General features: G+C 36.7%; 1 protein-coding gene across 8 annotated transcripts in view; it reads left to right on the plus strand.

Moving 5' to 3' along the window:
* The window catches only part of ZGRF1 (zinc finger GRF-type containing 1), a 61070-nt gene that overhangs the window by 1281 nt on the left and 46116 nt on the right, over positions 1-13673 (plus strand). For 7 of the 8 annotated variants that reach the window (XM_087437716.1, XM_087437717.1, XM_087437722.1 and 4 more), the window contains exons 2-6: positions 2744-2834; positions 4018-4098; positions 7178-7237; positions 9213-9398; positions 9722-12002. In XM_087437716.1, the coding sequence (XP_087293842.1) occupies positions 2814-2834; positions 4018-4098; positions 7178-7237; positions 9213-9398; positions 9722-12002 (2629 nt within the window). In that variant the 5' untranslated portion in view covers positions 2744-2813. The remainder of the gene's footprint in view (positions 1-2743; positions 2835-4017; positions 4099-7177; positions 7238-9212; positions 9399-9721; positions 12003-13673) is intronic. The other variant, XM_087437718.1, reaches the window with a different exon arrangement.

Below are 13673 nucleotides of genomic sequence, written 5' to 3' on the forward strand. Positions count from 1 at the left end.
GCAATTCCTAAATAGCATATAAGTAATTCTAAACTAATAAATACTGGATTCCTAATCTAAATTGTGGTGATAATATCTACTCTTCAGGATTATGAGACTGATGAATATTATATGTAAAGTATCTAGTCCCAATTCCTGCCTGACATAGTAGGTACTCAATAAATTGTCATATAATGTACTGTTTGTGAGTATGAGCATCAGAGTTTAGGCTGCTTAGTTTTGAATTCTGAATCTTCCATTTGTTTACTTTATGATCTTGGGCAACTTACTTACCTATTATGTGCCTTAGTTTTCTTCTTTGTAAAATGAATATGAAAAATAGTATCTATACCATAAGGTTGTGAGCGTTTGCAGCATTTTAACACTGTCTACCATATAATTGCACAGAATAAATGATAGCTATTGTTAAAGGGATCTAAGATTAATAACTGCCACATGCCCAGCACTGTGTCTACACCATGTAGTCTCATCTACATACGTAGGATGTCCAACCCGTTCAGTGGCTGGGAGCAAGTTGCTCTGCAGCAGTGAATGGTGTGTTTCTCTGGACCTCTCTGTTATCTTCTTGCCATTCATTAGGCGTCTGACAATTTCTGTGGGCTGGAGGGGAGGGATATAGGATATGGGAGTTATATTTCTGAAAGGCAGTGCCTCTGTAGGTCTGGGTCCTGTCCTGTGAACTATGTTGTGGGGCATTAATTCATATCTCATTTGCCTACTTCTTACCCCATCCTTTCTCCACACAGCAGCTGGAGCAATCTTTGTAAAACCCCAAGTCAGATAATGTAATCTCATGCTTAACATCTTGCCGTGGCTTCCTACTGTCTTTGTAGAAAGTCCAGACAACTCAGCCTAACATAGAAGGCCCTCTGAATCCTGTTATTGCTCACTTTTTCAGTCTCATGTCTCACTACGTTACACTCAACCGCTTAGCCGTACTAGTGAGAGTTTCTTGATCACGCCTTGCTCTGTCTTCCACAGGCCTTTGTACATATTGACTCATATTTGGAAATAATTCCCTGGCATCTTCCCTTGGTTAATGGTTATTTCAGTGTCCAGCTCAAACATTACATCCTTCAGGAATGCCCTAGACCGAGTTGGGTGCCCCTCTTGTGCTTATTCCTGTCATATTTTATTGTAATTACTGTTTATCACCCTGCTATACTGAAAATTCCTTGAGATTAGGGATAATATTTCATTCATTTTAGTATGTCAGCCTAGCACAATGTCTGGCACATAGTAAGTACTAAATAAATATTTGTAATTTATATATAATATGTAGGTAGCCTATTTTATATATTTTATATGTATCAAGGAGAAATTGAATCCAGAACTGCAAATTATAGCTTTATTGAATCCCCCAGGTCTTTTAGGGCCATCTTCTCAAACTCGAGCGTGTATCCCTGTCACCTACAAGGCTTGTTAAAACAGACTACTAGCCCTGATTTAATAGGTCAGGGGTGGGACCCAAGAATTTGAATTTCTAACTAGTTCCCAGGTGATGCTGGTGCTGTTGGTGCAGGGATCATACCTTTGGAACCACTTCTTTAGGGATAAAGTAATAATTTCCTTTGGTATGTCTGTTTACTTCTTCAAGTCACCGTCAGTGATTTTAGATTTCCAAAATTGCCCACAATAACAATTTTTTTTTTTTTTTTGTGAGGAAGATCAGCCCTGAGCTAACATCCATGCTAATCCTCCTCTTTTTGCTGAGGAAGACCAGCTCTGAGTTAACATCTATTGCCAATCCTCCTCCTTTTTTTTTTTATTCCCCAAAGCCCCAGTAGGTAGTTGTATGTCATAGTTGCACATCCTTCTAGTTGCTGTATGTGGGATGCGGCCTCAGCATGGCCGGAGGAGCAGGGCGTTGGTGCCCGCCCGGGATCCAAACCTGGGCTGCCAGTAGCAGAGCACACTCTTAACCGCTAAGCCACGGTGGCGGCCCCCACAATAACAATTTTATCCAATGGCATAGGATAACTACAGTACTCATGGCAACGATGTTGAAGAGATTTTTCCTTGTGGAAGTATTATAATGTATATTTGGTCCTAGATCCTGTGGTATATTGACTCTAAGATGTAAAAGGAAAAATTTAAAACGCAAGGGGGCCATCTTGTGGTGGCCATAGCAATTCAAAAAACTTTAAAAATTGAAGCTCTTTCTATAAGGAACCAAACACGGAGGGGAGGGGGAATCATATTTTCTGATATATATTATGGCACTTGGAAAAATGCTTGCAGAGTGCTAATTATTTTGTATATTTCACTTGGTTTTCTCTACCTAGCAAATTCTTTTTCCACAGTGTGGTGTCACTCTTTTCATATGTCCTCGGGGGCAGATAATTTCATTATACCTCTGTTTCCCTTGGTAGTTACATGGAACTTGGAACTCTTAGATTCCTCTCTCTGGTCAAGAGTTTGTTGGGGGGGGCTGGCCCTGTGTCCTAGTGGTTAAGTTCAGTGCCACTCTCTTCAGTGGCCCGGGTTTGGTTCCTGGGTGCGGACCTATACCGCTTGTCAGCGGCCATTCTGTGGCAGCTACCCACATACAAAATAGAGGAGGACTGGCATAGATGTTAGTTCAGGGTGCATCTTCCTCACGTGAAAAGAGGAAGATTGGCAATAGATGTTAGCTTAGGGCGACTCTTCCTTACGGAAAAAAAAAAAGTTTGTGGGGAAAAATTGTATTTGATATTTATTCTTTTCATAGGGGTTGAATAGTCCTTGTCATTTTTCATTTTAGGGAGCATAAATAGTTGAATAACTACTGATTATTTTCTGGACCTGACTGGTTTATAAGTTCAGAAGAAACAATGGAGAGCCGAGAATTTATTGTAAGTCTTTCCAGTTTTTGCTTATTTCCTCTTTTCTTCCTTCCTTCCTTCTTTCCGCATTTCATAAATGTCTTGCTAGGGTTGCCAGATTTAGCCAAAAACAAAACAGAACAAAACAAAATAAAAAAAACACCTGAAACCTAAAAGTAGGACACTCAGTTAAATTTGAGTTTCAGATAAACAGTGAATAATTTTTAGTTTAAGTATATCTGTCTCAAACATTGCCCTGTATTTTATCTGGCAACCGTATCTCTTGCCTACTATTCGCGTTTGTTATACAAAGTCTTTTGGCACAAATTCTTTGGAAGCTTGGGATCAGGAAATAATTTCTTTCTCTTGAAAAACTGGCATGCCTCTTCTCTCTAGATCAGTAGTTGTTAAACTGTTTGGTCTCAGGACCCTCTTATACTCTTAAAAATTGTTGCAGAACCCAAAGAATTTTTTATTATGAGGCTTATATCTATTGATGCCTTTCATATGAAAAATTATAACAGAAATTTAAAAAAGATTTATTCATTAAAAAGTAATAAGTCCTTTACATTTAACATAAATTACATTTTTTAATGAAAATAGCTATATTTTCCAAAACAATAACAGCAGAAAAAAACAGATTGAAAAGACTAGCATTGCTGTAGGTTTTTTGCAAATCCCTTTAACATTTGACTTAATAGAAGACAGCTAATTCTCAGATATGCTTCTGCCTTCAGTCTGAAATTGAATCTTGCAGTATTGCACATACATAATCCTGGGAGACCCCACTATGCATGCCTGAAGGAATGAGCCTGAAAAGGCGAATAACATCATGAAAATAGTTTTGACCTCATAGACCCCTGACAAAATGCTGGGGACCTCCAGGAGTCTCTGGACTACACTGTGAGAACTGCACAGAACACACATTTTTCCCTTCCCACCAATGACCAGGAAGCTCAAAATTATTTCTGTTGCTCAGTTAACTTTTCAGCTTCCTCCTTAGATTTTACCTCTCCTTCTCCCCTCCCTTGCCTTGTACTACCTAGTTTCTTTTTTTTTTAATTGACGTTTGGTTGTGATTATTATGATATCTGTGCTTTTATTTCAATAAAAGATGTCTTAAATATTTTTTATGTGTAGGAAGAGTATAAAACTATATAACAATACATATAAATAGAAATCATTTCTTTACTTTTGTACTTTTGGAAATAAGGTACTATATACTCATCAAAAGATGAAGAAATCAAAGGTGTGGCAAGATGGAATTCTGAAGATCACTCACTTAGGAAACAAAGTAAGTCCAAGGGCTCGGTTCTTGCCTTTTGATTGAATATTATGAAAACTCTGTAGATGATAAAATGTTAGATATGCCCATAAGCTGACATGATGTGAAAACAGAAACTGTTAAATGATTTCCACATCACAGTCATTAATTTGCACATTATAAAGGTTCATTAAATATTATTTAATTTGTTTTGATTTTTTTTATTTGAATTAGATTTTCTATGAAACCTTTTAGGCACTTTGGCACATTTTTTCTTTGCATGCAATAAGAGCTTAACGATACAGAAAATACTACCTATTAAAATATATTTCTAACACAATAATGCTCACAGTGAAATGGTACATATGGAGTTGACATACCATTTTAGAAAAGCTGCCAATTTCTGAAATTATGTATAGAATTCTCGTCTCTTTTAAGATTTTCTTTGAATCTGTTACTTTGGTTGTGACATGGTCCTATAAGTCTTTAAAGAATTATTTACTAGGGTGATGTTTCCCTCTATTGGATGTGGTGATCTTCTCCAGCTGCCAGATTTTAACGTTCTCCTTCGATCACTTCTCGTGACCTTGTTCAGCACTCCTGCCTCCTTCTTCACAGCTCCTCTTCTTCATTTGGCTTCTGTGACACCACACTTTCCTGATGTTGCTTACTGATCACTTCTAAGTATTTTCTGTGGGCTCATTCTCTTCCCAAACTTTAAATTTTTACTCAGGACTCAGTCCTACGTGCTCTTCACTTATTAGATGTGTAATCTTGGCAAGTTATTTAGCTTCTCAAGGCCTCTAGTCTCTTCTTTGTAAAATGGGGGAAATGATACTTCATAAGGTTGTCCTGAGGATTAACGGAGAAAACAGGTAAAGCTCTTAACAAGGTACCTGGCACGTTGTAAGCATCGAGTGAATGGTAACTGTAATTGTAGTTTTTCTCTTCAAGGGACTTTTATCTAAGAGCCTAAGGATTATAATATGTACAGAGTTATGCTTAGGGATCTATGAGATTACAAAAGAGAGACATCAAAATCTGACTCGGGCTCAGAGAAGTCTTTCCAGATTAAGAATATTTTTTTGAGTATTTGTTTGTTTGGTTTTGTAAACAAAATTGATAGGTTGGAGGGAGGGGAGCTGAAGATGGTGTCATAGCTATAACAACATGGAGGTGTGACACAGTATGAAACATTTGGGGAACTATAAGCAATTAAATATGGCTGGAATGGAAAGGAATATTAGAGAGAAATTATAAAAATATTATAGAATCTTACAGTCTTGGATATGGAAGATGAGGAGAATCCAGGATGACTGTCAGGTTTTAGTATTATAATTATGGTACTGAGTTAGGATATCTCAAAAAGAAAGGTAAGTTTAGGGAGGAAAATGAAGATTTTGAGTTCCATGTTGAACATACTGCATTTTCAGTGTCATAGAAACACTCAAGTAATTGGCTGTAGGGACCTGAGAAAGAGTTCTGGGCTACTGATACAGATTGGGAGTATTTGGCATTTAGATGATATATTGAAGCTCCTGGAGTGGATTCATTCATTCATGTTTTCAATGAATATTTTTGAGCACCTGTATGAGTTACACACTGTTCTAGGGGATGCAGCAGGGAACAAAACAGATAAATCCCTGACTTTGTGGAAATAACAAGGAGGAGACAGACCAGTAAATGAATATGTATGTCTAGTGAGTTAGGCAAATGACAAGGAGAGAGTGAGCAAGGGTGAGAATGGAGATAAAGGGGGTTATGTAGGCCTTATTGGTCATTGTAAGGACTGTTGTTCTTATTCTTTGGGAGCTGTGGAGACATTGGAAGGATTTGAGCAAAAGCATGACATGACCTGATTTGTATGGATGATATTGCTCAGGGATGGCGTGTAGAATGTAAAGAATAGAGGGAAAAAGATGGAGCCCTTGGAAACACCAATTTTTTTTTAACAGCTTTATTGAGATACAATTTACACACTTTTCAATTCACCCATTTAAAGTGTACAATTCAGTAGTTCTTAGTATACGCAGAGTTTTGCAACCATCACCACAATCTAATTTTAAAACATTTTTGTCACCCTCAAAAGAAATCCCATACCTATTAGCAGTCGCTACTCAGTACCCAACTCCCAGCACTAAGCAACTACTAATCTACTTACTTTCTCAATAGATTTGCCTATTCAGCACCTTTTACATGAATGGAATTACACAATATGTGGTCTTTCGTAACTGACTTCTTTCATTTAGCATGTTTTCAAGGTTCATCCATGTTGAAGCATGTGTCAATACTTTATTCCTTTTCATTGCTGAATAATATTCTGTTGTATGGGTATATCCCATTTTATTTATCCATTCATTAATTGATGTACATTTGAGTTGTTTCCACTTTTGGCTATTATAAATAATGCTGCTATGAACATTTGTGTGCAAGTTTTTGTGAAGACATATGTTTTCATTTCTCTTTATATATACCTAGGAGTGGAATTGCTGCATCATGGGGTAACTCTGTGTTTAAATCTTTTAAGGAACTGCCAAACTGTTTTCCAAAGTAATGGGAACAGCAATATTTAAGGGGCTAGTGGAGAAACTGCTGTGAAAAATGGCCAGAGAGACACAAGGAGAAAGCCAGAAAGTGATAATCACTGTAGCTTCCTTTTTCTCCCTTATCCCTCACATCAACAAGTTTTATTTGTTATACCTCATAAACAGTTGTCTTATCCCAATGCTGATGACTTATTGCAGGCACTAATCATCTTCCGATCCTCCAATATCACACCATTGCAATAATCTCTTTATGGATCTTGTCTCCTGTTTTGCCCCCTCTAACGCATTCCAATTCTCTTTTTTTCCCAGTTCCATTCCAAAATCCTGGTAGAGATTAAGTTCTTGAATTTCTTATGTATATGCCTTTGCTCTCTTGCATGCACTGAATAGATCCTTAGTAAACATTTGAAATGGATGCACTTTCTAATCCAAGTTAACAAAGTGGATAATTCTTTCATTATGTGATTTCCTTATGTAACAATTTTAGATTTGCTAATCAAGATGTTTAAGAAAAGCAGAATTATGCTCTGTTCCTTTTTAACATTTATTTTGTTTTAATATAGGCGATTTTATATGATGACAAAGGAGACTGTTTGGATAGTATATTTCTTAAGTGCCTTGAGGTATTTTAATGTTTTTATCTTATTTTTAAGTTATTCTTGAAAAAAATCTCTTTACTTCCTTTATGAATATTCTTAAATAGTGTAGTCATGGTACTAATAGTGATAATTATAGCTAATATTTCTTGAACGTTTATTATTAGCCAGACTCTGTGCTAAAAGCTTTTACATATCGTTTCGTGTAATCTGTACACAGCCCTGTGATTTTTATATGTTAGGAGTGCAGTACAGAAAGGTTAAGTACCTTGCCAGTTTCACAGAATTACAGAAGTAGGGCTGGATTTGAACCCAGGAAGTGACTCTGTTGTCTGACTCTATTACATGGTTTTGATAGAGAACTGCAGTGGGAAGTATTTTGTGAAATTATTCCTATTTGAAATATTTTCTCAAGTATGTATTCTGTGTTTTTCCCCTGTTGGAAAAAAAGAAGGAAAAGGAACTAAAGGCTTATTTTAGTGTAAAGAATAAGGATATTAGAGTTGGTCATTCTGGGTTCATTTCCCACTTTCAAATACTTCCTAGTTAATCTAACCTCTCTGTCTAACTTCTCTACTGTAAAATATAGGCCATAGCTAGACTTCATTGGGTTGGTCTGAAAATTAGAAATAATTTATGTAAAGTGCTTAGCAGTTTAGTACAGTGATTCTAAAAGTGTTAAAATGCATATTTTCATTATGTTGATTTTGGCCATGGTATTTAATCTTTTAAGATTTTGTACGACATTACTAGTGGTGGTAGTATTCTTATATCTGTCAAAAGAGGGTCTGGGAGAAGCGCTGTCTTAGTAGATGCTTAATTAGGGGTAACTACTGTTGTTATTATTTCATTTTAAATCATTTCATTAGTAAAGACTAAGCACACTTATCAACTAGGTTGATAATCTTATTTTTATACTGCAGTCAGAGATGGTGGCAAGTGCTATATTTTATTAAGGTGATTAAAAAGGCTTCTTTGGAATATGATTGTTTAAGCAACTGTAATAATTTATAATAATATTTAATTTGTCATAATTATCGATATGTATCTAATTCATGTTAATTTATTGAGATATATAATTGAGATTTAATAGCTCTAATTAAAAAAATTAGATTTAGTTGTATGGATTCCAAGTGAACTCCTTGAGACGAGGCATATTTTTCTTACTTGAGATGAGGCATATTTTTCTTACTTGTCTTTGTATTCCCAGCGTGTAAGAGAGGGCCTCATATAGGTCTCCAGTGTGTATTGTTAAGTAAACAATAGTTAGTGACGTTTCTTTTTGTTGTGGTTTTTTTTTTTTTTTTTTTTTTTTTGGTGAGGAAGATCAGCTCTGAGCTAACATCCATGCCAATCCTACTCTTTTTGGTGAGGAAGACTGGCCCTGGGCTAACATCTGTGCCTGTCTTCCTCCACTTTGTATGGGAGGCCACGGCATGGCTTGACAAGCGGTGTGTCGGTTCACTCCCAGGATCCAAACCCTGGATCTGAACCTGGGTGGCCAGTATCGGAGTGCTCGCACTTAACCGCTATGCCAGGGCCCCCCCCCTTTTTTTTTTGTGAGGAAGATCAGTCCTGAGATCGGTCCTGAGCTAACATCTGCCAATCCTCTTTTTGCTGAGGAAGACTGGCCCTGGGCTAATATCCATGCCCGTCTTCCTCCACTTTATATGGGACGCTGCCACACCATGGCCTGACAAGCGGTGCGTCAGTGCGCCCCTGGGATCCGAACCGGCGAACCCCGGGCTCTGCAGCGGAACGCGTGCACTTAACCGCTTGTGCCACCAGGGGCCGGCCCTTTTTGTTGTGTTATTATCCTTTTTGTGCTTGTTGATAGTTACCTAGTGCATAATAATAAACAAAGAATTTAGTTATTGATTCATTCATTCAACAACTATTGAATATCCATTGTGTCTTGCTAGTGCTGGTGAGCTTACTGGAATACCCAGATAATCAAATAATTAGATGTATATGATTTTGACATTTATTCCCTAAAATTTAGGTGAAACCTGGAGATGACTTAGAAAGCGATCGATACTTAATCACAGTTGAGGAGGTTAAAGTTCCTGGAAGCATAGCTGTTAAACAGGATGTCACTAACACAGCAGCAGAGTTTAATTCAAGGAGGTTTATATCCTCTGGCCGGCCTCTTGGATGTCAGCCTGCTGGTTTGAAAAGGAAGTTTACTGTAAGTTTCTCTGTTGAAAATAATAAATCAATATATATTTATAAAATCATTTCAAGAAGTAGTGAATTTTGAAGCTGTTGTACTCTGTCATTAAAATGGTACTTCATAGTATGTGCTTAGGTAGAAAGTACGTAAACCCTAATTAGAAAAATCTTAATACAAATGAGTGTTTGCATTTTAACTTAGCAAACTTTATATCTTAATTATTACTTTAGCTTGCAAAACAAACACACTCTTTTTGTCTTTTCCTTTTTTTTAGCTAGTTTATTTCACATTTTCTTTATAGGTAATGGAACGGCTAATAATTATTTTAATATTTTTAGGGTTTTCAAGGACCACGTCAAGTGCCAAAGAAAATGGTGATTATGGAGAAGGGTGAATCAGCTGCATCACCTGAGGCTAAGAAACCCGGCCCTGTTTTTCTTTCTCCATTCTGCAGCACAACTTCTTTGTTTTCTACTGTTGGCAAGAAAGATATAAATAATATGCCAGCAGACCCTGAGAACACTGACACTTATAAGAGCAGAGAGAGAAATGGCATACCGTTTTCTTCAGTTGTCTCTATTCCATCCTTCAAGATTAACCCAGAAATGCTATGTGAAGAAAATTATTTTTGCTTTCCTAGCAGTTCTGTAAATAAGCAATCAGATTCCTTACTGACCAATGAGGCCAGGAAAAGAGATGGTTTGGCATCTCACTGTTTAGGGGTTTCACAAAACATCAGAAGCAAAGCGCAGATATTAGCTCTTCTGAAGTCCAAATCAACCAGTATTTGTAAGGAACTAGATTCTGAGATTGCAGAACATTTCCCTCAGATACAACCACAAGGAACTATAAACGTTCCTAATAAACCACAGTACTTAATTGAAGGGGAAGAGTGTGCTGAGGTGAAGAGCACAGAAAGGTTACACTTCCAGCATCAATCGGAAAATACCGTGAGAAATAAAAGCCGGTGGGCCATGTATGTATCCTCACAGAGTTTGCCTATACATTCTTCTACTGAAGATGGACACGATATAGAAAGAAAACCCAAGTCCCAGGAGGAGAATATAAATTTAAATTTGAAAGACCTTTTGGTGCAAAAAAGGGTACAATTCTTTGAAACATGTGCTGAAAAGGGGAGAAAATATAATGAAAACAAGCCAGTAGATAATAATGATCAATCCTGGGATCAGGAAGTAAAATTAGAAATGCCTTCATTCTGTGAAAGCAACAACTTACCAGTTACCTGTAGCAATGTAGAAAATGATGGCTTATTATCAGAATCAGACATTCAGGAAAATAATAAAATACCTGTTCATCAGAATGACCAGATGTATGTAAAAGGATCAATTCGCGTTAGAGAAAATGCTCAGGAGGTGAATATGTGTGGAACACCGGAAAAGGAATGTGAACGCCTGGTGTTGTGTCTGCCAGAATCTGACCATCTGCACGTGGCCTCTCCTCTAAGTAGCAGTGCTAGGATCTCTGATGACGTTACCCACACGTTTGCTAAAAGTAATAATGATGATGACAGTCTTAATAATATTCGTGAACCTATGAGTAATGTGACAGAACCTCTTGTGGAGGTCACTTTTGATCTGAACAATTTTGAAACCAGTGACACTGAGGAGGAATCACGGGAAAGCAATAAAATTTCCCGGGATTCAGAGGGTTGGGTAAAGGAAACTTCCGTTAATGATGGCAACGTAGGTGTTCAAAAGAGGTGTGAGGATACAGGCTGTAAAGAAGTTGGCAGTGAACGTTTGCCTCTCTCAGCGTCTACTGCGAGTACACCTACAGAGACATTTCCTATTAAAGAGACTCTGCTATCACAGTTTTGTGATAAAACTTGTGTAGGTTTTGACACAGGACCTTGGAAAGCTGGAAACACTGGAAGAGAAATAGAGGAGTATAGTGACACGTTAAGCAATTTTGACTCATCTTTAGAGTGGGCTGATGATGTATACGTAGACAATGATGAAGATGCTAATAAATCTACTGAAAAAATCAGAATTAACTATGATTTTGCTTCACTCCCGAATAAATCTAAAGGTATGAATACTAATTTACACATCCCTCCTTTTTTAAACATAGCCACTAATCAGACTCCTGAAAATAACCTATTTTCGGAACACGCTCAGCCTCAGCCTTTCGTTGTGGGAAGTGACTTAGACAAAAATGATGAACAGGTTTTACCATCAACCTCCAGCAGTGATATCAGTATCCAACTATTAAGTGCCAGTCAGAATCACTCTGAAGAATGTATTGCACTCGATAAACCAAATTCTCAAGTTTCCGATTCTTTGTTTTTCCCTCTGGGAAAAAAGCGTTCTATTTCCAAAGACACAGAAGCACGTATTCCTGAATCTGAAGATTTGGAAAGGATTGGAAGTTTATCCCATGACCATACTGAAGTAGAAACTACTGGAGAAAGCAAACAATACTGGAATAGTCCTAGAAATTCTTCAGAACTTTCTGGACTAGTAAATAACATTTCCCTTTTAAAATCCTTGTCTGAACACAGTACAGCTTTAGAAGGCTTGGAAATACTGAAGAAGAAAAATACTACCTTTCAACAACAAGAAGCCCTGCAGACGTATGAGCCAGATAGCAATCGTGAAGGTTAGAACCACGTGTTTGTTTTGGATTGTTCTCTGTATAGCTCCAAGGATAAGAAGATATTTGCTTTTGGATATTTGCTACATTAAAGAATCACATAGTATTTGAATAGGTAATACATGTACTTGGTAAATCAATTCTAACAGAGGATAATATCCTTCCTACTACAGTCCCTCAGTCCTCTCCTCAGAATTAGCTGCAGTTTCCTTCCAGGGTATCCAGGAAATATCCTATGCATATATAACCGTATATAGGTACCTATAAGCAAATGTGTGTATGTGTGTGTGCGTGTGTGTTATAATCCATTCTTATCATACATTTTTGGTTATGTGCTAGGAGATAGCTTTTTTTTTTAAAAAAAATCTTGAGTTCATATTGATATCTCTAATTCCAGTTCTAAGCCTCAGGGTTCTTCCTCTCTTTTCTCCATTCCATAAATGTGCTTCTTTACTCCCACAGTGAGAGAGGGCCCTGGGTCCCAACAACGTCAGTATATTTACTTTCTCGGTTCTACAATACACACCAAACGATTTCCAAATTGTTACAGTAATATCACCACTAGCAAAAAACTTCTACAGAGTTGTAAAGTTCACAAATCTTTGCAGTTTTTTTTTTGGTTTGTTTTTAGAATGTGTCCTACTGAGAGTATATAGTTGGAGTATTATGTTCAAAAGTTACTTGGGTTACGTTTTTTTCTTTAGAGTGATTATGTTATCATTTGATTTAAGTATAGTTAAGTTCATTGTTTTTATTCAGTATGAGGGCTTTTTTGCCCATCCTTGTTGATTTATTTTTGTTTCTGACTGTGTAAAATATTAACCTAGTTCAAAAGTTAAAGCTATATAAAAACACATACTCAAATGCCTCAAATTCCTTCCATCCCATTCCTACCTACCTGCTGTAGGTAACCAATATACCACACCTGTGTTTTTTTTGTAAAAATAAATATCTCTGTATATAAATTCTTGTTTCCTCTTATTCAACAAAAGAGACCATACTCTGTATATTTTTTAACACCTTGCCTCTTTTCTCTTAATAATATATCCTGGAAATCACTTCATAGGACACATCCTCATTTTCTTTGTTTACAGCTGTGTAATATTCCACTGTGTAGATAAACCATCATTTATGCAACCCATCTCCAATATTTTGCTATTACAAATAATGGGACAGTAAGTAACCGTATATATCTATATGTATATCTGTATAAATATATGGGCTTTTGCATATTGTTGGAGGTGTGTCTTCAAGGCAAATTCCTAGCAGTAGGGTTACTGGGTAAATGTGTAGCTTTATTAGATACTTCAAAATTCCCTCCATTTCTCACTCCCACCAGTAATGTAGGAGAATGCCTGTTTCTCCACAGCCTTGCCAATAGATATGTTGCCAAGCTTGAATTTTTGCCAATCTAATAGATTAGAAATGGCATTTCAGTGTATTTTAAATTTGTATTTCTATTACTACAAGTGAAATTGAGCATCTTTTTATATGTTTGAGTCATTTATATATCTTTTCTCATGAACTGTCTGTTCTACCCTTTTGTCCAGTTTTTTAATGGCTGTTGGTCTTTTTATTCTCCTTGATTTGTAAATTCTTTATGTATTAGAGATATTAACCCTTTATCTATGATATATGTTGCAAGTATTTTCTTTCACTGTCATTGGTCTTTTGACT

Source organism: Ceratotherium simum, chromosome 12 (assembly GCF_057802395.1).
Source record: "Ceratotherium simum simum isolate JZ-2026a chromosome 12, ASM5780239v1, whole genome shotgun sequence".
Classification (NCBI taxonomy): Eukaryota; Metazoa; Chordata; class Mammalia; order Perissodactyla; family Rhinocerotidae; genus Ceratotherium; species Ceratotherium simum.